Raw genomic sequence first — 25,122 nt, forward strand, 5'->3', positions numbered from 1 at the left:
ATTGCCTGAGCTGCTGTGCAAGTATACCAAAGTCAAAGCAGTGTTTGGGCAGTGTCATAGCTTTGTGTGCACAGAGTTTACATGTGTATGTTTTAAAAATGTTTTCAACTCCTACATAGATGGCAGCCCAAGCACAGTTCCTGCAAAGAAGCTCCCAGCAATCTTTTGGGCATTTGGACCCTCATGTTACATCTAACAAAATTCCCAACTGGAAAAACTGACACGTGAAGGAAACCACTGCATATGGATTCTCCATAGACCACAGAACCTTGTTAAATTCTATTTAAGCTGACGGGCTAATCAAAAACCACCCTTCACTAAAATGTGATTAGTCCTCTTTTACATTAATAACTTAATACTAATTAAAACGTATAACTTAAAGAGTTACCAAAATACTAACTGTCAGCAATCGTTGTGACTTCCTCATTCCGATACAACCAGCTGACAATGGGAGCCGGTGAACTAGTAACACGGCAAACAACTTCTGCATCTTCTCCCTGCCTGAACTCTTGTGGAGATACTATGTCTCGGAAAGTGAGCTTTTCTGAAAAGGAAAAAAAACAGAATATAGTAAGTGTCTTTCAGTTCACTTAGCATTAAAATGATATGTGACAACAAAGCTTATAAAGATGACTATTAAGCTTTCTCATTATGATAATACAGAATCACTTCCATAATATAATTTTCCCAGAGAAGACTCGAATAGTCCTGGACACATGACTTCCACTCTATCAGCAGGAATAATTTTACAATCATTTTGCATTATGAAAATCTTTATTTTATTTATACAAATGGAGAATGTTTTAGAAATATATTCAATGTTCCAGAGCCCAGTTTTGAAATTCTAGTTCTTTAGAGGTTTATTTATTCAGGTTAATAGTCTGTTTAGTCTCTTCTGTGTTTTCTTCCTCATAATCTTATTGAATTAAAACCTAATGTTTTTATTCCATCTAAACTTCCATCAAAACCACCAAAATCTTGTGAAAAAGTCATACTACAAAGGTGGAACTTTAGCCTCACTGACTGTGAAAAACAACAGCTGAGTAAAACATAAAATCTTAAAAGCCACTGGGAAACTATATGGAAAAACTTATTAAGCCATAAGAATTTGTAGAATTTTTTATAGGAAACAACAATATCTTTTTAGGCTTGATGAGGGTTTTAATTTTTCCAACCACAAACAACCAAAATTGATATTTAATTTTATTAGTGGGCTGAATAAATTCAGTATTATTACAATATACCATTAGAGGTCCAAGATGGCATTAATCTATTATCTCATGCAAGATCTAATACAGAAACCAATTTCCTGACAAAAAATTCTGGAGTAATTTCTTGCACAAAGAAAAAACAAACCAACCTATGTTCTCTATGACCAAAGACTGGCAACTGCATTTCAGAGGACACTTTGGAGAACAAAAGTCAGAGATCCAACTAAACCTCCACCTTTTTCTATTAATATGAGTGCTGGCTCAAATAATCCACACAGTTCCCACAGCAGAAGGAGCATACTTTTATTATAGATATCTCTTGTATCATTTTACAAAGTATTTGTATGAAATGTTTGAAGTATTTGACCATATGTAAGTCAGAATAAAAACTCTCACAGACATCAGTGAGTACTGAACCAGAACCTAGGAGTAAAGTGTATCCCGCTTTTTCCTTACAGTACATCAGAAATACAAATAATGAAACTTTTATATGTCAGTTCCCAAAACCTTCACATTTCTTGTGTAGGTCTTCAGGTTCATCTAACCTCAGAATTATTAAAATTACCACATGCAAGCACCTTAAAAGATTTCAACCTCACTCAGCAGTCTACTAATGGAATGACTGGCAGTTTTAAGCATACAAAAGAATTCCACAAAACTTGAAATCCTTTGAACTGTCAGCTTTCAAGGCATCATGTAATCACTTGTAACTGCTATCACCATTTTAATAGTTGTTTTATGAACAGATTTTCTAAAAAAATTGTATGTTTTCTGTTGTCTGAGTTATCTGTACCTTTCAAAAGCAGTGCTTTATGATTATACTCTGTATTTTCTGTGTCATTGCAATTCCTTAGCACTCAGTCCATCCACAAACAATTTTTTATGAATATTAAAAATCTGTTCTCCAATGAAATTAGAGGATAACTCAGCTGAAAGGCTGCTGGCATATGTCCTACCCTTTCACAAAGACCTTGCCTTGTATCTTCACTGTGTACTTGTCTAATGTATTGCTTTTACACATTTTTGATTGATCTAAAGAATCATTAAGTTATTCAACTAAATTGAAAAGAACCCAACAAACTCTCAGAGAATCATACTTACTTTTCAAATATACTCCTCAATTAGTTGTTCCAAATTGAAATGCCTTTTGGTTGCTTATCGCATTAAGCTTCAATGCTTGATGGCAAAATTCCATTATAAGGCAAAGAATAGGAAAAGACCGGCATAAAAATAACTAATGCAATCTCAGTTCCATTTTTTTAATGACATATATTGCATTTGCTACACTTTTATTTATGCATCTAATTGTAACAGGTTGTAGATATGTTTGTAATAAGAATTAGGTTGCCATAACTTTTTCTCATATTTCCTCTTTTCGATGAGGGGCATACAACACACCCTCGTAAGATGGTGTTCTAAGAAACAAAGGAAAAGTGATCTACAGTATTACAAAGTGGCCATCCATCTCATTTAAGTCTTTGTCATAATATCTATTATCTAAACTGCAGGAGATGCAATTATTTGGAAGATAAGGTTCAGAGCCTGGAAAGATATTTCGATAGGCTTTACTTTCTCAATAGTAGTGGCTTTTAAAACATAGTCTTTCATTTGTTATTTGATAATATTTACTTACGATAAATTTCCAAAACTACAGTAGCTTCTTGAGTTTGTCCTTTAGCATCTGTTGCTTGACATCGATATATACCAGCATCTTCTACATCTGCATTATAAATGGTTAGACGTGATCGAACACCTTCTCTCTGAACAACCACTCTTTGACTAGAAACAATCTTCTCTCCTTGTGGATTGTACCAATCTATGTTGTCAGGCTCACCAATGGCTACAAACAAAAACAAAAAGCAATCCAACATTAGAAGTTCAGGTAGAAATTATGCAACACATATACCTATCCAATGCACAATGTTGATCCAATGTCAGAGAATTATTAAATTATGAGAGTTGTAAGACAGTCTGTAGAAGGACAAGCAAGGCAAAACTGTAGACAGATGTATGATTGTTAAGACAGGATAACTAGTACCTCAAGGATTCAAGAGGGAAAAAAATAAACACAGAAAGGCATAAAGTCTTAAAGGAAAGAAACAGGCTGTTCCACAGTCACTGGATCAACAGATCAAGTCATCTGTCAGTTGCGTAGTCAGTGTAGCCAGGCCATCTGTCACTGTCAACAGAAGATGGCAACTCAGCAACATCAAGGATCCACAATAGGCAGCTGCAAATGCAAACTCTTCTCCTCCTGACTGATATCTGCCTCACCAGAACAGACTCTATGGGTGTCTCATTAGATTGGAGAGGATACTACAGCTTAGCCAAGTAGCTTATTTAACTCCTTACTTCAGACAAGTGAAAATTATTTAAACAAAGGAGCATCTTAACAGATATAAATTACCCCTACTAATACAGATGATTCAAACTGAGTGAATCAAAATCTGAAATTAATAGTTTCTAGACTGGAAATGTGAACACAGAGAAGGTCTACTATTTTTCACAATTCCCACAAGTCAATGTGAATATACAAAAATATGCTAAATTAACTTAATACTGTGAATCAATTAATTAATTTTCAAATTATGTAAAAGGTTCAAAATCTAAAAAAAAATACATACCTTGAAGTAAAATGAATACATACCTGTGCATGTGAAGAACTTGGATTCACCCACACTAAGCTCAACTTTGCTAAGTGAAATCGTAACTTGAAGTAGAGCTGAAAAATATAAAGTAGGTTGTGAATACATTTTGGCATTTGTCAGTTTAAATTTTGTATATTCAGGTATTGTATGTTCTTATTCTCTACTATAGAACCTGTTCAACAAATCTGAAAAGTTTCAGCTACGCAGTGTCTCTTATGAACTGGAGCATACATAGAGGTGGAGAAAACAATCAAAATAAAGAAAAGATGTTACATGTAGGATAACAGCCTCATGTACTAAAACTGAGGACAAAATTAAAGAAAAAGGGATAGAAATACACATAAACTGAAAACCAAAAACTCAGTGAGAATAAGGTGACTGGGAACACTCAGCATAGACTGACCAAGTGTAAATCATGCCTGACCAACCCCACTGCATTGCAGGATAAAATAGTTAGTTTTGTGGATGATGGAAGAACAGTGGGTGGCAATAACCTTGACTTTACCAAGGCTTTTAACTCTGCCTCCCACAATATTCTTGTATTTAAGTGTATTGTGTATAAATAGCAAGGTTGTGGTAGTGGGGGATGGTTGTAGGGGTGACTTCTATGGGAAGGAGGTCAGCGGTTGCGCTGTAACAGACACAGCCAGTTCCAGCTGGCTCCACAACGGACTCACTGAAGGACACAGCTGAGACAGTTGGAGGAGTTTCTGGCACCTCTCAGAACACAAAGACAGAGGAACACGAAGGCCACAGCAACAGGAGGTGCTGCATGGCACAGCTGGTAACACCCCTCAAGGGACTGTGGCTCATGCATAAACCCATGCTAGAACAGGTACACCCCCAAAAGGATTGTGGCCTGTGGATAATCCACAGCAGAACAGAGGAAATGAGTTAGGCAGAAGGACCAGTGGAAGGAAAGAATGAGAAAGAAAGAGTGACAGAAAGAAACCACTATGTCCTCACCCTAATCTCCTGCATCACCCATCACACCACTGAAGGGACTGAGTGTAACCTGCATTGGCAGTGATAACAAGGGGAGTGAAGACAAGGAATAGGGAAGGAGAGGTATCTGGAGCCTGGGAAAGAGGAAGCAAGGATTTTATCCTGAGTGTTTAAATATTTGTCTTCTTTGTTTCCCAGTAGTCAAATCAGTAATTAAATGTTTATGTTAATGGTTGACAAATAAAGTTAAACTCCCCAACTAGAGTCTGTTTTGCCCATAACAGTAATTTGTCAGTGATTTTCCTGTCTTTACCTTGACCCATGAGTTTTCTCACTCCCAGTCTCCCTATTCACATTCCTCTCTTGCTGGGGGTGGGGGGAGTGAGCAAGTGGCTGTGTGGGTGCTTGGCCCAACCCATCACATTAAGTTAGGGCATTATAATCTGGATGAGTGGACAACTAGGCTGGTAAAAAACAGTTGGATGGTTAGGCTTAGAGGGCAGTGACTAACAGGTCATACTCTACCTGGAGGCCAGTAAAAAGTGGGGTACTGTAGCGTTCTGTTCTGGGATCTGTCTTATTTAACACCTTTACCAATGACGTGAAGAAAGTTACTGACCTAGAGAAACTGGAAGAATGAATCAGCAGGAACGCTACAATATTAAATAAGGGTAAATGCTAAGTTCTGCACCTGGGAGTGAATAACCTCTTGGGAGTCATACAACTGGTGAGGAGAGGCCGGGGGGAGCTAGGCTTGTTCAATCTGCAGAAGAAAGAGCTGCAGGGGAACCTAACAGCCACTGACCCAAGAAGATGGAGACAGGCTCTTTACAGTGGTGCATGGCAGATAAAAAAAAGACAAGTTGAAACAAGGGAGGTTCAGGCTAAGCATAAGGAAAAACTTTTTCATGATGCAGACAGTCAGACAGTGGAGCAGATTGCCCAGAAAGATTATGCAATCTCAGTTCTTTCAGTCTTCAAGAGCTCACCAGATAAAGTGTATCTTTGTAACTGACCCTGCTTTGAGCAGGAGGTTGGACTAGAGACCTTCTTAAGTCCCTTCCACTTTGAACTATCTTATGGTCCCATGACCCTACGAATAACCTACCCAACACAGCCACTATTACTGGTGAAGGGCTTATTAATGCAAAGTAACTATATACTCTTCAATAATCACAATTCCAGCATCATCATCATCCTAAGCAGCTGTAGCTCTTTAGCATCCATTATCTTACAAAATGAACCAAAACAAGGATAAAGTCAGCCATGTTAATTTCAAGCTCTAATTCAGATAGAAAAAGTCAAACAGACAAAAAAAGGACATTTCTTAGAAAAGAAAATAATCTAAATTTTCATTCAGTATTATACATAGTAGAAAACTGGAGTATGTCTGAAGTTTTAAAAAAATATTATTTCAAGAATCTGGGGTTTTCAGTTTTGAAATATAATAATTAGTCTATTCTGTGTATGTGGAAATATTTCACCTTTTTGAAACTGCAACACAAACTACAGTGTATAGTGAATGTCCCAAGCTCACTAGATCCCTTCTGTATAACTGATATGAAAGTCCAACAGGACTTTCCAGGAATCCCAAGAGGTGGGGAGTATTACACTCCAAACTAACTTTTCAGTATGACAAATTCTACCCAGTAATATATTAGAACTTTAAAGCCTGCTAAAACCCACAATTATTCGGTTCTGTTCACAGTAAAAATTAAAGATGAGCACAGAAAAAATCATTATCTGAGTAGTATTCCATAGATGTTAATGTGACAACTACTGCAATTAAGAGAAAGGTATCGTGAAACAGATTCACTGATGTACTTTCATGTAACGAGCCCAGATAAGCAAAAATTAGACCAGATTTGATTTTTTTGTTCAATAGTCATATCAAAAGGAGAACCAAAAAAAGGCAAAGAAAACTGACAATTACTTGAGGATCAATCTGCCAGACTAAATTTAACAGAATTGGGTATCTTCTGAAAAAAAAAAAAATAAAACAAATATCTGTACTGTAAATAACATTTTTCATGAGATGTCCTGAATTGTGGACATTTTTCCTGAGATCATCATCACGACTGAACTTACTTTTTCTTTTTTTAATTATGATTAATATTTTATACCTTGGCCCCATAAGAAAATAGCTAAGAGGAAAAATTACAAAAAGCCCCCATGAACACATCCTACTTCAGGAAGAAGTTAATATCTGTGTGTACTCTGTTTGCTAACATCAAAACTTGACAGTATATAAAGACCACCAGAAAGAGGGCATAACTGCCTAGAGGTCAGGAGCAAACTAAAGTGGACTGCAAAAATGTTGAATCTAGTACCAAAGCAGGTACTACTACCATTCTCATTGCAACAGCAAGAAACACAGTGAAGGCTCATTTAGGACACACATATAGCACTGACAGAGAAAGAGACTAAAGTGCTCACTCTCATCTATGGTCTTTACATCAATAGTACCAGAAACAAAGGACAAGCTTCAGTGTAAGAAAGGAAATGAGTTTCAGACAAAGTTTTATTTTTGTTGTAATAAATGTCAAGCAGCAATAAATCATCCAGAAGGTTACTCAAAGCCTTACTTCTTTATTTACCTGTCAGGGTAAGCTTCACTTTAACCTCAGGACATACTACTGCTGCTTGGAAACCAAGGTACTAATAAATTCATAAGTTGGGGAATTTAAAGAGATTAAAGTCTGGACATTTATTTCAAAACACAGACTCACTTTTTAGGTCCTATGCCACCACTTGTCTGGTACTATATTTTTTCATAGAGTTTGTAGCCTTGTAGAGTTGCTTCAGAAACATATACATTAGTATTTCAGCAGTATTGCTCCACGGACAATTCCATTGCTCAGTTCCAGTAACTGTATGTTCTAGTTTTGGCTGCAGCCGGTAACAAAAGCGCCACTCGGCCGCCCCTCCCCCCACCGGGCTGCGGAGGAGAATGGAAAAAAAACAGGCAGAAACTGGTGGGTCGGGATAAGGGCAGTTTAACAGAACAGCAAACAAAGGGAACAGGAACAACAACGATACAGATAAGGAGAAAACACAACACAAACCGCATGACCCACAGAACTGTTCTCCCGGACAGGACCAGCGCCCGCACTCCTGAGCCGCGAGTGAGTTCCCGCCGCGCCGCCCCCACCCCCCACCGTAACCCAGCATGACAGCACATGGTATGGAACACCCGGCTCTGTTCGGCCAGGTTGGGGTTGGGTCAGCCCACCCAGCTGTGCCCCTTCCTGGATTCTGGTGAAAATTAACCCTGTCCTGGCCAAACCCAGGACACTGTAATAACTATGTTGAACTATGTAAATGCAATAGATCAAGTAATAAATGTTAGGTAGACTGTAAGGAACTGCATGATAAGAGGTGAAAATCAAAGTTAGAGAATACTTTTCTTTCATCAATGAAATAGATATTTGAGACTGTTTTGGCAAAGGGCCAAACTCTATTTAAAATTCTTAGCATAAGTACAATTATATGGTCTGTGGGGACATGCTAGCAACATCTCTGAAACAAAATGGAAATCATATTTTCCACATATGGTACTTTAGTATTTACAAAATAGAAAAATATAAGACCATCTGTTCAATTTTTCCAGCCTCATTGTTTTCCTAGTTCTGCTTCATGTAAATAGAAAAATATTGCTTTCTACAAACTAGAGTGAAAAATATTGCCCAAGTGATTAATCTAGCAATCTGTGCTTATTAGGCAGTTGGGTAAACAGTCCAGTACTAAGCTAGGAGAAGGTTCACTCATCACTTACTGAAAGTAAAATAGTGCAAAGAGACAACACATCTAGAAAGTTTTACATTACTTCCAAATATATTTCAGGAAGAACACAGATGCATTACAATATTATAAGCTCTGATGAAGATGGCATGCAATGTACACATAACTGAAGTTATTGGTATACACTAACAGCTAATGGATTAATACAAAAGGGAGTTGTTTGTACCAGACCGGTCTGAAGGTCTTTGAAAACACAGGTGAATGCTTACTTTATCAGGTCAGTGAAGATGTTCCAAAAATTGAAGTCAGTAAAAGCTGTGTCTAGCTATGTTAAACCAAGCCCAGCAATGAATAGTAGCTTCTTGACAGATCTGACAAAATACTGCCTCTTCCCATGTTTCCAACGATGTTATCTAACTAGCTATAAATAAATTAAAAAAAAAAAAGGGGGGGGGGCAAGATCTAGAAGATCTCTTCAGACAGAACACTGTGGAGTGTAACGCTATGGTAGTATAGCCACAGTATACTGGGAAAAAGCAAAGTCAGTCAGGGTTTCACTCAGTCTTCAGTACATGTGCAATTTCATAGCAGAAAAAAAGCACGATTAGCACTAGGTGATATAAGCTTTCCCTTCCTTTTTGATCATACTCATTATACAAGAATTATTATCAGCTATACTATACTAAGAAGATTCTGTTGAACTGTTCCTTAATGGGTTTAAAAATCACTTAGGAAGATAAGTAAGACTAGTAATAAAATGTCCATTTGTTTTGTTGAATATGGAGACATATAACTATTCACAAGACCTGACAATTAGTAGACTAATTGATTTCAGTCCCATTTGCAGTAGTATCTTTCACATTTCAGAACTAGCATCATAAACCTGCAATAGCTCTGTCTGCACAGATGATTATCTCATGAGTGTAGAAGTGAGGTGTCACCAGTGAGAGTTAAAGTGTTAACAGTAAATCTCTCGCATATGTACTTCTATTGTCACTGAGCAATATACTAAAATGCATAAAATGTGTATACTATATAAATATATGTATGTGTATACCACATATATATAAGATACTAAAATGGAAAAAGATGACAATATTTGAATAAAATTGCAAAATATTGGGTAAAGCTCTGCTCCAACTAGTAACTCCATCCAGCAACTTCTTGAGAATTCCATTTCTTAAAAAACCCACTCAAACACTCCAAAGACCTTAAAAGTTTCCTTTTGTTTGTATGGAAAAGTATAACATGAGGCAGATACCAAAACCCCAAACATATCATGTTCCGCCTCAATTTCCACAATGTACATTTGGTACAACGTATTTGAACAGTTTTATGCTACATCAATAGATCTGAATGCATTTTGGAATTTACTTTTGAGCAATAAGACAGCACTCTACTATGAAAGACTCTTTCTAAATCTGTTGGGCTGCAAACCAACTGAAAGGGAGACGGTTATGTGAAGGCAGTAAAAAGGAAAGGAGACAGCTATGAAGACAAAATAAGGGATACCTTGGGTTCAACATGGAACTAAGCAGAGGAATGATAGCTACAGAAGCTAATTTGGATGGTATTGGCAGGGGCTTCTAAGAAAAATAAGTAGACTGCAAGATACAGCTGTGAGGACTGTATTCTTTGTGAAGGTCCTAATTATTTTTAGCATAAGTTCTCTGACCATAGTTACACCCTGGGCTATTAGTATGCTTTGGTGTCATGTAGTAAGCAAACTTACTTGGGTGATGTGGATTTGCCTTCAGTAAATTATTACACTAGTATTTAATATTTGATATGCTTAGAAAACCTGGCTTCATTATTCTTGAGCATGAAGAAATTAGTAAGTCTCTAATTTATATCACATTCAATCCCAGAACAACCATTCACCCAGTTAATCTTTTTTCCCTTTATTATGCAGGCTTCTGAGAACATCCTGTTTAAATCCACTGATACCCAGATAAAAGTGAATGGGCTTTGAATGAAAATTACACTAACACAATCCTTGCAGAAACAGGTTGTCTCTTAAATTCCTAGTATTTTCTAGTTTTAATATACTTTGAAACACCAAAAATGGCGCCTTTTCCATTTTTAAATACTATACTTTATATCCATTTGGACTCCTTAGCTGAAATGAGGAAATAGGAATTATTAAATGTACACTGAACTCATTAAGTATCTGACAATTTAAGGGCATTTTATTTTAGGGCAATTTTTTTTTAGGTTCTTTTTAAAAATCTCATCAGTTAACTTCTTTCAAGCATTAATTCAACTAAGTCAGAAATACAAAAACATTATACAATCCATTAAGCTACAGTTCTGCATGAGAAAGTCTGATTTGAGCTGTTTCCGTGAGTAATCAAACAATCAGGAACCATACTCCTCTGTCCTAAAGAATTTCATCAAAACAACAGTGCAAACAGAGCTGAATTAAAGTCTGTTAAGCTATTTGCACTCGAGAGACAGAATCACCAAATGGAAATAATGCTGAGAGATATCTTAAATCACTTACAGTCTTTTTTTTTCATATAGACCTTTGAAGAAGGAAGGGCATGCAGTCAAATGTTACACAAAAGATGACCATTAAAGCTAATGACATCATTAATAAAGTTATCATCATTAAACAGCAAACCCACAGAAAACGCTAGAAAAAATAGGATTTTACTACATACTGTCACATTTCTTTTATATTTAAATGAATTAGCTGTGGGGAAGAAATCCTGTCATCTGCACACCCACCGAAAAGGAGATGATATTCTTGTTGAGCTTGTAAAGTCTGTGAGACTTGTAGTGTTTAAAAACACTTAATACATCTGTAATCCCTCTTCAAATGTACCCTACTCAATATTTTACCCTTCAAATGTAGTTTTAGATTTTTTTTCCTCAAGTTGCTTTAACAGTTTAATGAACCACATAAAGTTTTCTATTCAGACAGTATTCTAATATCCTATAAGCACTATAACATGATATTCTTTTTTTTTTTCTTTTTTCTTAGGAATAAAGTTATAACAACTGGTCCAATGATAGCCTGTGTTCCATTCAATGGCCTTGAATGTTTTTCTGCACTTTGTTTTGTAGAAATATCTAAAAGACAAACTACATCTGCAAAGCCAATAAATAAAAATTTAAACTCCATGGAGGCTGGTTATTTTTCAACTTTGTAGTGGGCAGGCTACTACTTAATCATACAGCAACACTTCTCCAGGGTATGACAGCACTGTGAGATGTTAGTTACATTTTTAATTGCTTGACATCAAGTTTCATGATTAATTAAGTAGTTCAGTATAACTGAACTTTCCATTTCATCATATTAGCATTAATTTGGATTTGTCAGTAGGAAGCACAGTCCTGTTATAAAGTTCTAAGGTTTTATTTGAATTATTATGCATTCCTTGTTGAATTTCTGTTTTACAGAATAGAGAGTGGTTTATTTTTAGGTACACAAAACAGTCTTTCTGTCATCATGAATTCATTTCTCACATCTGTTGAAGTGCCATTTTCCCTGATGAGCAGAGCTAGCAGTCACACGAAGTTCAAACTGCCTTCTGGGGCATAACAGATGTTACAGAGGTGAAATGCATGATGCAAGAGAACCAACACGATCCCGTTTTGTGTAACAATGGCACAAATACTAAAGCATAGTCAGAAAATCCTCTGTTAAATATTCTTTTCTATGATACCTGCAGCAGAAACAGTAAAACAGATAAGCTATTAATATCTGAGCAGAGACAGTATACAACTGTAAAACAGGACATTGCTTAAACAAAGTCTGCTTGTTACAACTTTATTCATAACACGACATCTGAAACAAGGTACTCAGTACTGCCTCCTCAAACTCAAGCAAGACATAGTTTGGAAATAAATGTATAAACATAAACATTTTAAGTTTTAATGAGATTTCCAGGTAGGCTAACATTGGGATCTCAGTTCTCTCAAAAATTAAGAGATGGGATAATGGTGTAAATATTTAAGTATAGATTTACAAGCCCAAATTTATTCAGATATTTTAAAGAATATTTAATCAAGATTTAATCTATATGTACACTTTCTAATCATGGCTTAGAAGCTTATCACAGAAAATCAAGCTTAAAAGATATCTAAATTAAAAAAAAAAAAATCAAGATACCTAACTTTACTCAAAGTCCTTTTTCGGCAAGAAAGATTTTCTTGAAGTGAAAAGCATGAAATTTGGAGGACTTCAGCTATACAATGGGTTCTGTCAGGCAGGACATGTTGCAGACACTTAATTCTATTCAAGTTGTTCTACCTAAATTCAGTAGAGCTTCTTATTATGAATGGAAAGAACAGTGAAGTCTAAAATTCACTGCTTAACAGAACATTCAGCTATTTTAACCATAGAGAAACAGCTGGGGAATCTTTATCATATATTGATCTCATAAATAAATAGATACATATGTGGGAAAAATAATACAGAATAGCATGATTATATTTATCAAAGCCTAACATCATCTTAACAAAATTTATTCAATCTGAAAATGTTTCTTTTTGGCAGTAATAAACAGAAAGAAAAAGTATTTCAAGACCCTACGAATTTTAAGAAACATGCTTCCCAAACTGAAATTTACATAGTCAGTGAATTCTTAATTTCATAATTTATCCTATAGCCAAGGTAGAATCTTCTAAAAAGCAGAAATACCTCAATAAAGATAAACCTGAAAAATTAGGACCTTAATCTTCAAAGTAACTCTTTTTCAGTAAAAGCAATCTAGAATGACGGGTGTAGAAGAAGTGGGAGGCTGCGCACACACTTGGCAGGCATTTTTCGGGAGGTTTTTTGGTTGTTTTATTTTTTTGTTCGTTTGTTTGTTTGTTTTAATATTAAACTTCTTTTCCAAGTAAAAACTGATAGGAAATCACCTCAGCTTGGGGGTTTGGACTAGATATTAGGGGAGGTTTAGATTGCATATTAAGAAAAAATTCTTCACTGAAAGGGTTATCAAGCATTGGAAAAGACTGCCGAGCGAAGTGGTTGAGTCACCATCCCTGGAGGTATTTAAACGATGTGTAGCTGTGGCACTTAGGGGCATAGTTTAGTGATGGACTTGGTAGTGTTAGGTTTACAGATGGACTCGATGATCTTAAAGGTCTTTTTCAACCTAAATGATTCTATGTATTTTTTTTTAAACCGAATTTAAAAGGGATTTAAACTTTTAGTCAGAGTGATACAAGTTGACCACAAAACCTTAAGAAAGATGCGTTGTCCTTAATAAACAGAAATCTTTGATTGTACAGCTGGTAGTATTTAGCTGAATAGGAATATTTTGAATCTTAATAAATTTAAAATATATTTTAAGATACAACCTCCTCTCACCTACTGTTATACAACATCGATACACGCCTTCAGAAGAAGCAGTCCATAAACCATATCATATGGATATAGTATCTACATCACAGATATGCTGCAAGGTGAAGACCTCCCTCACCTATGGGGAGAGGCTGAGAGGGCCAGGACTGTTGAGCCTGGATGAGAGCAGGCTTAGGGGCAGGGGGGATCTCATCCATGTGTATAACTACCTGATGGGGGAAGTAGAGAAGAGGGAGTCAGGCTCCTCTCAGTGGCACCCAGTGGCAGGACAGGTGTCAATGTGCAGAAATTCAAACACTGGAAATTCTGTTTAAACATAAGAAAATACTTCTTTCACTATGAGGGTGGTCAAACACTGGAAGGGGTTGCCGAGAGAGGTTGCTGATTCTCCGTCCTTGGAGATGCTAAAAACCTGACTGGACGCAGCCCTGAGCAACCTGTTCTGGCTGACTCTGCTCTGAGCAGAACGTTGGACCAGGTGTTCTCCAGAAGTTCCTTCCTGCCCCAGCTGCTCTGTGATAATCTTTGTGATCTTTCTAACATAAAAATTTACCTTGCTTTCCCCCTGCTCCACTGGGCAGTGTTTTATTATACAATAGCAAATCAGACAAAATATAGTGGAAAAAAACCCATAAGGGTGACATTTATCCAAAACTGTAAACTTTATCTTAAAGTCACAAACCTTAGAAATGATTCTGAAAAGAAACACTCATGCTATAAGAGTGCCTCATATTTCCTCATTACATTTAATTTTGATTTGCTGAGTTAGAAAGTCTTGAACACTACATTTCTCCATTGTTGCTTGGTAGTCAGCATCAGTTTGATAACATGCCAAATCGGTAACTGAACATGGACATCCTAATTGAAGAGTACATTCATACTGCCTTCAAAACAGCAGTAGAAAGCATGATCCTGGGACCAGGAGTTAGAAAAAAAAGTCAAGCTGAATCACTGCCAAAATTCTTCAAAATCAACTAATAGCCAAGTTGTCCTTCAAATTGCAGAGGGGTAGTGGATTAAGCCAGAATTCTTTCTAAGTACTTGGCTTTTATAATCTAAATCCAAATAACATTCTTCTCAAACTTCACGCCAAAAGTTGTACGTAATATTTTTGTTGAATGCCAAACACATTAACCCTTCAAATGATCATACAGCCAATTCAACATCACTAATCTAACAAAAAAAGGAAACAAAAAAAAACAAACCTGGAATCACCTTTCTGTATCAACAGGTACAGCATCAGAATGGTTCTTCTGAGTCTGACAGACCCTGCAAGATCATTTCAAAATTCTGTCCTGAGGCCTAGACATTTCAACATACCAGTTAATCAATCGATGTTCCTATGATTCTAATGAGTAGTAGAAAACATTGTGAAGAATGGATTCCTCCATGTCTCGTAGTAGGAGCCAAGAGTTTGTCAATTCTTAAAAAAAACACAACCCATCCTCACAAAAATGTCTGCTTCAAGCACATGCTACAGAGGACTCATATAATGTTTATTTCTAATGTGAAGTATGTATAAAGAGATTTCTCAAAAAAATATAGTTGCTAAGAGACAGTATTTTAATAAAGATAAGGCAAAATATCAGATCGCGTGATTATGGAATCAATGTATCTTGACTGATTTAAAAATGAGAGATCTTTGCAATTCTCACCAGAAAACCACTGAAATTAGCCTTTGAGATCAAAAGTTATTAGGTGAGATTAACCAACAAGCAGCTGGCCAGGTATAGCAAACATTGCAATGGTGTACAACTTGTCTTTTGACAACTGTTACTAAGAATATAGCAGTCTCTATAAAATGTACCTGTAGGCAGCAAGTAAGTTAAAACAGAACGACATGTAAACTAAAATCAGCAACAGAAAAAGCAGTATTTAGTTAACTACATCTTGAAAAAAAACACACTGACTAATCAAAGTTTCTCTAGCTGAACAGAGAGTATTTTAACCCTGATTCCAAGAAACTCTAAAGAATCATCTGCATTGGCTTTTCTCTGAGATCTGTCTTTTTTTCTTGTGAAAGACGACACATTAAAACATTACCTGTTTCAGAGAAAGGACTGATCTAGTAAAACAGTTCATACCTCAAAATTCAGTTACAGTCTCTGTTAGGTGTCTCCTTTAATACATGCATAAGAAATTAATTCCCATTTCTTGTTACTGCATAATGAAATCAGAATATCAACTTCAACTACACAAAACCCCTCATTTTTAATTGTAAGAGTTGACAAAGAGATTGTGGAAATGTGACCGAAGGATGTCTCTTTGACATATTAAGAAAATTAATTATTAGCTCAACGAGATATGAATTGACCCATTCACAGTCTGTTTCTGAAATCTGCTGTCCTGTTGAGGACAGATGTCATCAGGGCAAGGAGAAATGGCTCCAGGGACTTCCTGCTGCCAGGGATATAGATCTAGGCAGTGTCTAAATTCAGATTTAAGAACCTGCAGCCTTTCTCTTGGCACTTCTCTTTGCCTGCATGCCCCTTGTAATAGGTAGGTGTTTCCTGCAACACTCCAGATTGGCTAGAATTTGAATTTATAGTGTCATCATTTCACTCAGTACAGTTTACTTTGAACAATGTTTTCCATTTTCTCTTTCTTCCATCAAGTCCTTGAAAATCTTGCACCCACATTTTGAAACGCAAGAGTCCACAATCCAGTACTCGAGTTTTCCATTACTACTAATGTATTCAAGACACGACAATACTACAAACTGGGACTGATCTTAAGAACAGAAATAATATCTGCATTAGCCACTTAGCTTCCTTACTCTAAGGAAATTCTGCTTAGAAGGAACGGTATTGGAAGCAAAGGATGGAGAATTACTCATTTTGATACATGTTTTCTCTACATATTCCTTTATCTTCTGCTTCTGGAATTTACAAAAAAAGTAACTAAAAAATTTTATAGTACTCAACCTGCAGAGTACTTAGTCTTATACAGAAACATTTTGATATATAATTTTTTATATACATATGTTATATCTTTCATTGAAACCTTTTTAAAACATTACCATATTTCAATAGCACACAAACCCAGAATTGTTGTTGCATTTTTATCTATAATATACTGTTATCCTATTTGTAAACTATAAATAATTCAGTGATGAGTCTGATACGATTCTGCTCACCATTAAAAACCCATTGAAATTAAAAAAAAAAATCATAAATTACCTGAACAACGCTAAAAGATGCCAGATAACAGTATTAAATGATTCTTCTGCTTAGTGATCAACTGAAGAAATTCAACGTTCAATAAAAATTAAAATATTTTAGAAAAATATTCCTTTATCACAAAGTCTTACCCTGAATAGTTAAATCCTGAAGAAACATGAAATTGGATCTAACTAATGTCTATCCAGAAAAGGCTTAGAAATCACTGTTACAGAATTCTGACTGTTGGAGATATCACACCTCATGTGTGAAGAACCATTTTATCTCTATGGCTGTTAACATCATTTGCAAAGATGACACATTTTTACGCACAGAACCTCCATAATGCAGAATGCTCCCAATCCACTTTTAACAAACAGCTTATAATTGTACTAAGTACATTTAACTTCTCTAAGAACTTCTCTTACTGCCTCAATATATAGATGAATATATTAAAAGGACAGGTATATTCAGTTATATGAAAGAAAGGATAATCTATGCATAGAAATAATTCAATTACCTTACAGGTAACTACTTCTGTTCAGCATAAAGCTGGTCATCTACAAAAATTCCCAGGCTAAATCTGGGATGGTTTAATTGAGCTGTGGAATATGATTTTTTTCTTTATATCTCTGACAAACTGAGATAAAATCAAATAATTATTTAAGTGGGAGGTGACCTCTACAGATTATCTTATCCAACCACCAGCTCACAGCAAGGCTTACTTCCAAACTTAGATTAGTTACCTTGGTCAAATAAGAACATTTCTCTTTCAAGTCTGAGTTAGTGTAGAATCTTACATTAGAAACTAAAATGAATAGAGCTGAAATTTTAAAGATTTAAAACCTTTCCATCATTATGTCAATTCACTTAGGACTTCATGAAAGTATTTGTTCGTGAGCTGGAGTAAGATTCAATTAAATTGTAAATTTATGCCATATAAAGGAAGTATCTTAGAAAAAAATTAAATAACATTAAAAAAAAAATTTTCTGATGTATTTTAAATTATGTGAAAAAGAAAAATAATTATTTCTGAATGACATCTGCACAGCTACTTTGAACTAATTCTTCTTCAGCCCTCTACCTCAATGTTGACAAGGTCACACCTGGAGTACTGTGTCCAGTTTTGGGCCCCTAGTTCAAGAGGAAGACGCAGAATGTGGAAGAGTCCAGCAAAGGGATATGATCAGGGGCTTAGAGCAAATGTTTTATAAGGAAATGTTGAAGGAAATTGGCTTGTTTGCTCTGGCAAATAGAAGGCTAAGAATCGAACTGCCTACAATTTATTGAAAAATAGTTACAAAGATGTCAGAGCCAAGCTCTTCTCAGTATGTATGTTGCTGGAAAACATAACAATTGGCAAGACCACAAACTGCGGACCTAATGAAAAAATATTTCAGAGTGTAACATCGGAAAAGGTTGTCCAGAGAAGCTGCAGTGTTTATATCCTTGGAAAGTTAACTAGACAAAGCCATGATCCGATTGAATGCTCATGACAGTCTTGCTGTAAAGAGGAGATTGGAAGAGATGACCTCCAGAGATGCCTCCCAACCAACATTTCTATAATCTTGTGATTCTAAGAGAAATATCATAAAAGTTAGGAGACAGGAAGATGAATTATAATAATTTTTCCCATCAAAGGAAGAAACACGCATAGATAATCCAGTTGATAATCTGAACAGATGATCGCTCAGAGAAAACCTCTCAAGAAACAAGCTGATTTAACAAGCTAATCAAATCTAAGTATCTCTGAGACAATATGAAAAGTCTATCACATCCTAATATGCACAAACGCTTATGCTAAGCCAAAACTGTTGTATATATGCATTTTATTCCTAAAAAAAAAAAGGAACTTGTTTTATTTAATATTGATGTTCTTTTTCCTCTTCCTGTAACAGAAAGTTATCATTCCTATCTGTAAAACACCAAAAATAGAGGTAGTGTTTGTATAAGAGGGATCACCAAAAGGAATCAAGTATCAGGAATTTATCATAACATGCAATGCTAATATCTTGTTATCAAAGCTACAACTGATGGAAACCTACGTATCAGAGTACCCTTACTGATTTACTTCAGGCAGCACAGTCCCATCTAAGAAGAACAATTGAAGGATATTTTTCATGTCACACTGTTTTGGAAAAAGGCCACACCTTCAGCTGATGCAAATAAGTATTTTAACATCAGTGAGAACCCTCCTTGACAATTACATAATAAACATATAAAATGCAGACATGAAGTTTTCTAATTATACTGTTTCCCTGTTGTCATAAAACTAGGCAGTTCAAGTGCAAACCACACGACAAAGCTTTTGATCTTTGCATAAATGTCAAAAACATTTCTTATACATGAACTACTCTATTACAGCAAAGAAAGGTTTTGTTTTGCATATGAATTAACAAAGCTTTTCTTCCATATATACTCTGGTCTTTCAAGACTCGCAGAATCAGAAAGGAAATACCAGACTTAAATGTATGATCCGACACTGAATCCTCATGTGGGAAAATACAACTCCTACTGTTAAGCATCCATTCTTGTATTTCAAAGTCTAAAAATTAAATTGTTTGGGAGCAAATTTATGATGACTTTAATCTCACTATGGAAGCTGTCATTCATTATTCCTCACAATCTTCTAGAAAATAAGATTCTAGATATCTAAAAATGACATTCAAGAGAACTGGTTGTATTTGTGTATGAAGTACATGTACATCTTTTTACTCCAAATCACATTTGAATATTTTTTTAGAGATTCAGTATATGTAAAAATCAGGATATAAAGAAGTTTTACAGATTGGTCAGATCTACTAGAAGATAGGTCTTACTTGACTTTGGGAAGCAATGTAGCAGTCTAATAAAGGGTTTCATCAATTTAACTTTTTAAACTATTCAAGTATTACCACTGCCTTCAAAACCAGCAACTAACTATAATAATATATCACTTGGGAAAACAGAACAGATGTCGCAAGACATAACTGCTATTGGCTGCAACACGTTTTGCTGCTGTTTAACTTCTGAACTGCTGAATGAAATACCACTGAAAGTACTCAACAGAAAATTTGTTTGTTAATACTACTAAGCAAATTTAGCAGACTCCTTCTCTATATATTAAGCAAAATTTCTATTATCATTTTTAGCTTTTGATCCTGGCAGCTAAGTCACCACTAGGACAACAGGGAACTAATATATGGTTAAAAAGCCTTTATAATATGTTCTGGAACTATTATCCTGATACTAATGCCATGATGAAGTCAGTCCTCCTGGATTTTGATTTTAACATCATCAGTTATCTTTGGCAGAAATACAAATACCTCTGTACATATTGAATTGCACACAGATAACAGAATGTCTGCCAGAGAAAAGCTAATCATCTGTGTTTTAATAAATAGACGACTTGGCCCCACATACACTGCATGGGGGACATTCGTGTAGAAAAAAGTCTAGGGAGGATGTTACTTATAATTCTTAAAATACAAATAGTTTTTAAAGTTTCCAATAGCTTCCATCAAAGGATCCAGAAATTGTATTAGAAATTACATAAACTATGGACATGATAAACCTTGATGAAGATGTAGAATACAGTCAATTTCAGGTTTCTCAACAATTACATTATCTGTTCCATTTCGAGTAAATACGATAGCATTTATGAGATACTGCCAGAAATGTATCATTTCTGTACTCAAATGCAAAGTTTTCACTGCATCTCCTTGAGCAGACTGCTTAGTTGCTTTAATAAGGGGGTTATCTGTCAATGACAATGTGCAGCCTTGATCTATGAACTGAAGAATGTTGTCAGCGGCAAGCCCCTTGCCTGTATCCGCATTAGCTGGCAGACTGCACAGTAGAAAACCATTGGGAGTTACCTCCCGAAATCGATGCTGCAGGAATTTTAGAAATTTTATTTTGGGCTAGCACTTATTTGGTCCTGTGAACTGAAAGGCCTTCAGTGGGTGAGGTGCATTTCAGGAATACGTGCTTCAGCAGAAGCCAGTCTGCTTGCTTTGAGATCATCTGGTAACCTAAGTCAAAACATGGCAGGAATGGATATCTGGCAAATAGTACAGTGGTGATCCAAACAAAAATGCTAATGTAGAGGCACCCTATAATTTAAGAACTAGAACTGTAACCTTGAGAACTACGTAGGTCTAGAATTATAAATTAGGATCTTTAAAATTATTTTTCATACTCTTAGCTTTTGTTTCACATATCTTCACTGAACCAATTTACTTGAAAAGAGATAAATGTTTGCAAAGTTTTACACTACTTTTCTGAAAGTTACCTTAAACTTAAAAACTTAAATATCAAAAATAGGCAAAGAATTTACATTATTATCAACAGGTATTGGAAGTATTATTGACCAAAAAAAAACACGGAAAAATCTAGTTAAGTTACCTCAAAGAAACAACCACCTATTAAGGTATTATAAAAAACTTAAATTATTGCTGCTAATGCAGTTAAAGTATTCTCTTTGACTTGTGGAAAAATGTCAGAACAGCCTCATGAGCCCTGTCTAGATTATAAAAACCGTCTCTGGCATAAATATTCTTTCTGTTTCAAAATATTAAAAGTTCAAGGAAACGCTTATAAATAAGTGAGGATGCCAGAGATCATAAGAAATCACACTGGCTTTTCAAGCTCTTTCTTTTAACCCTTAAACTCTTTGATCTTTGAATGCAATTGTATGGGTATTAGCAAGTTCTCATCTTTAATTATCTTGATTTAGGAAACTAATTTTCTCTCAACAGATTGCTTTGAAAACTTTCAAATTGAGAACCAACAGGGTTGCCATTGATACGAAATTAGCCAAACAAATTAATAAGCAAGCAATCTAATGTACCAGACAATTACAAGTTTTTTAAAAATCAATCTTTTCACAACATTAAATACATATTTATTAAGGCTACTGTAACTCCTCTGATTAAATCTTTCACTGGTCAAGTTTTAGCTAGTTTAAAGCTTATAAGTATTTTCGGTATGTAAGCGCAAATAAACTATGAATTTGAGACTAACACACATAAAAAATGTCAGGTCAGAGGTCTAACTAGCCAGTACTACAGTTCTACTGCAGTTTTTAGAGCAGTAGAAAAAGAGAAGCCAATCAGCACAAATTTGTACCATCTTTTTTTCACTCCAAGTGCTGGCAATTTGGCATCCAAAGGTCTATTTGAAGCATTCAATTTTAACATCCACTGAAAGATCCATCCTGTTACAGCATCTTCAGTACCATCTAAGCCCTTAAAACTTCCGGCTTCTTCAATAACTGCTGACTATTAATTACATTATGTAATTATACTTTCTCCTAAAGGAATTCCTGTTCTTCAGCTGGTATCAGACTCTTTCACTGAGCATTTCTTCCTTGTCCTATTCTGAGTATAGCAATGTATACAATAACTTCTTGTTCCCCTTCTCCTTTATCTCTTAATTTTATAGAATTCTACAGTCATTTCCCTAACTGAAGCACAATGCTTAGCCAGATCGTTACAATTCATTAGGGTTTCCCTATTGAGATATCATCAGACAGAATTTCAAAAGAAGGTGTAATTCCCAGATATGCTTGACAACGTATTTTTTTAAAGACGTATTTCGTAAGTAATCAGGAATATTTTTCCTATGTTATGTTACTTTGGAATACACAAGGAATAAACAGAATTTGTATTTGCTACAACAACCAAGAAACATGTTTCATTACAATTACTTACAGAATGAAAGGAATATAAATTAGGATTATATTTCTACTTCCACTACCGAATCTCTGAACACAATCTGTATCAAATAATGCTGTACTTATCACTGAATAGCTTTGTGTACAATGTTAATAATCTTTCTCACATACCGTGATGTACCTATTAAAAAAACTCCCAAACTCTCCAGTTCTAGACTTTTTAAATTTATAGTTCCCGAGAAATCTCCCATCTTCCTATTAACACCCCCAACAGTATTAGTTTCTCAGAATTTTCTCTGTATTACTAGAAAAAATAATCAACTACAATATTCTACATAGAAAAATCATTTGAAAATGTGTTACCTAAAAAATTCTACTCTTTAAAATGTAAAACAACCATTGACTCCTCTGGGTTTTTTTCCCTAAGAGAAACACCTTATTAAAAAACAAATAAACAAATTAGATCAACAAATCACATGATGATGATCAGACATACAGAACTATAATATTTGCACATATATGGATAACATAATGTGGACTACATATGCATTTTTTAGAGAGACAGATACTTATATACCTTTTTGTTCCAACACTGATTTCAAATTGTTTCCTGTATCTGCAATCACTCATGTAAATATTTCCAATTACACCTCCCAATACTATTGTCCCTTCTCTTCCCCTAAATAGTCTATCCTACCTTCTTTCAGTAAAAGAAAAGGGGCATCACAAAGCAGGACCACTGACATCAGTGGCGGTGACAGCCGATGTTGAATTAAACCAATTATGAAACTTGTTCCAGGTTACACATTACAAGCTGCTTCCATAGGAAGAGAAACTAATGTCTTTGATACACTTCTTAATACTACTTAATCCAAATGATATATTCTTTCACAGTCAGTTCCACTTCTCCTTCCTATGATTCTGCTGAATTTTTTTTCTGTAGCATAAATCGTTCCCTAAAAAAAACTGGGATGAAATAATATACAAGAATTTAATAGGAATTTCTATAGCATCCAAAATTATAGACCAAAAAGACTCATTGCTGGAAAAGATTAAAAGAACTAAAAGGTCGTGTTTGTGACAAATCACAGGCTTTAATTCATTCTTTCACAGAAAGCAAATTAATTTACCAATCACCTCCCAATACTTACTGTACAGTATACTTGCACGTGAACATATAATTACCTCTTGAAGAAGAAAAAATTGAACTTAAATAGCAAGCAGCAATTAATATACATGCACAAAAAAATGTTTTTACAGACAGTGCAATTACATGACAAAAAGTGCTACAATTCACTAAACTAAGCTGCTCTACCAATAGCACACCTATGAAAGTCGTACCTTGAAGATATTTGCGAACACTTCTTCCATCTTCCTCCATTTTGTTCTACATGACCTCTCACAAAAATAGTTTTCACTCCCGGCACCTAAACCTCTAACATATTATCCCAATGCTTTCTCATGTCCCTTAACTAAAGCCCTCCCTTAGAAAGGCAAACATCCTGCTGCAGATTTCCAAGAAACTCAGATGTATAACTGTAACTTTAAGGCCTCTATGATTGTGTCAGGTTTGGCTGATATTTGCCACTGAATTCTGTACTTATAAAGGGAAATGACAGAAAAAAGAATTGTATGAGCCTTATTTTCTAGATGTGTAATTTTATGCAGTTCAATTATGCTTAATGATTTTCCTCAGACACTTAAAATTTAAATACATAATGGTTGCAAAGAAACTCCAGAAATAACTACTGTGCCAATTTATTCAATAATAAGTATCATTAAATTGCTATACTGCCAGACTTCCTATGAAATATGAGAAGTGTCTCTTTGTATATGTTGTGTGATGTGCTACTGCTTTGAGTCCTGCTCTGCAAGCTCCTTATTTTCTTAAGACTTATTTAAGCTCAGTGAATGCACTCTCACAGAATGTACAATTTTTAGATTCAGTCTCTTACCACCTCTGTGGCCCACTAAACATATTTTCCACTGCTGGGGGCAGGTGTCAGGCTGTGTCGGGTCCCAGGGGTGGCTGGGCTGCCTTGGCCTGAGCAGGGTTTATGAGGCACCTCGTGGCCAAGTGCCCATTGCCCAGCCTGTCTGAGCTCCAGCTCTATGAGTGCCTCTGGAGAAGGGGCTGACAGCCCCAGGTAGTCCCTGCAGGAGAAACAGCTCCTGTGACCATGGTGCTGTGTGGAAGCTTTCACCTCTTCTTCCCACTGGCACAGTAGGTAAGGATAAGCAAACAAAAACAAATCCATGTCTACCAAAGACTGACAAGGAAAAAAGCATCAACTTCATGATCTTTTTGAAACAGGAGGACAAACTGCCACTCTGCGGGCATTGAACTCCTCCTGACAAAGATCAGATGCTGATGATCGAGAACAAGATGATCAAGGATAAAGATGCTGATGATTTGTCGTAAACACCCTCATGTCCCCTTCCTGAG

At 35.6% G+C, this 25,122-nt stretch overlaps 1 protein-coding gene across 1 annotated transcript in view; it reads right to left on the minus strand.

Annotated features, from left to right (window-relative positions):
* The window catches only part of NCAM2 (neural cell adhesion molecule 2), a 348,076-nt gene that overhangs the window by 144,549 nt on the left and 178,405 nt on the right, over positions 1-25,122 (minus strand). The window contains exons 2-4 of the mRNA XM_075433489.1: positions 3,859-3,933; positions 2,845-3,051; positions 401-544 (exon numbers count right to left, since the gene is read on the minus strand). Of these exons, the coding sequence (XP_075289604.1) occupies positions 401-544; positions 2,845-3,051; positions 3,859-3,933 (426 nt within the window). The remainder of the gene's footprint in view (positions 1-400; positions 545-2,844; positions 3,052-3,858; positions 3,934-25,122) is intronic.

The sequence above is a fragment of the Opisthocomus hoazin genome, chromosome 1 (assembly GCF_030867145.1).
Source record: "Opisthocomus hoazin isolate bOpiHoa1 chromosome 1, bOpiHoa1.hap1, whole genome shotgun sequence".
NCBI classification, from domain to species: Eukaryota; Metazoa; Chordata; class Aves; order Opisthocomiformes; family Opisthocomidae; genus Opisthocomus; species Opisthocomus hoazin.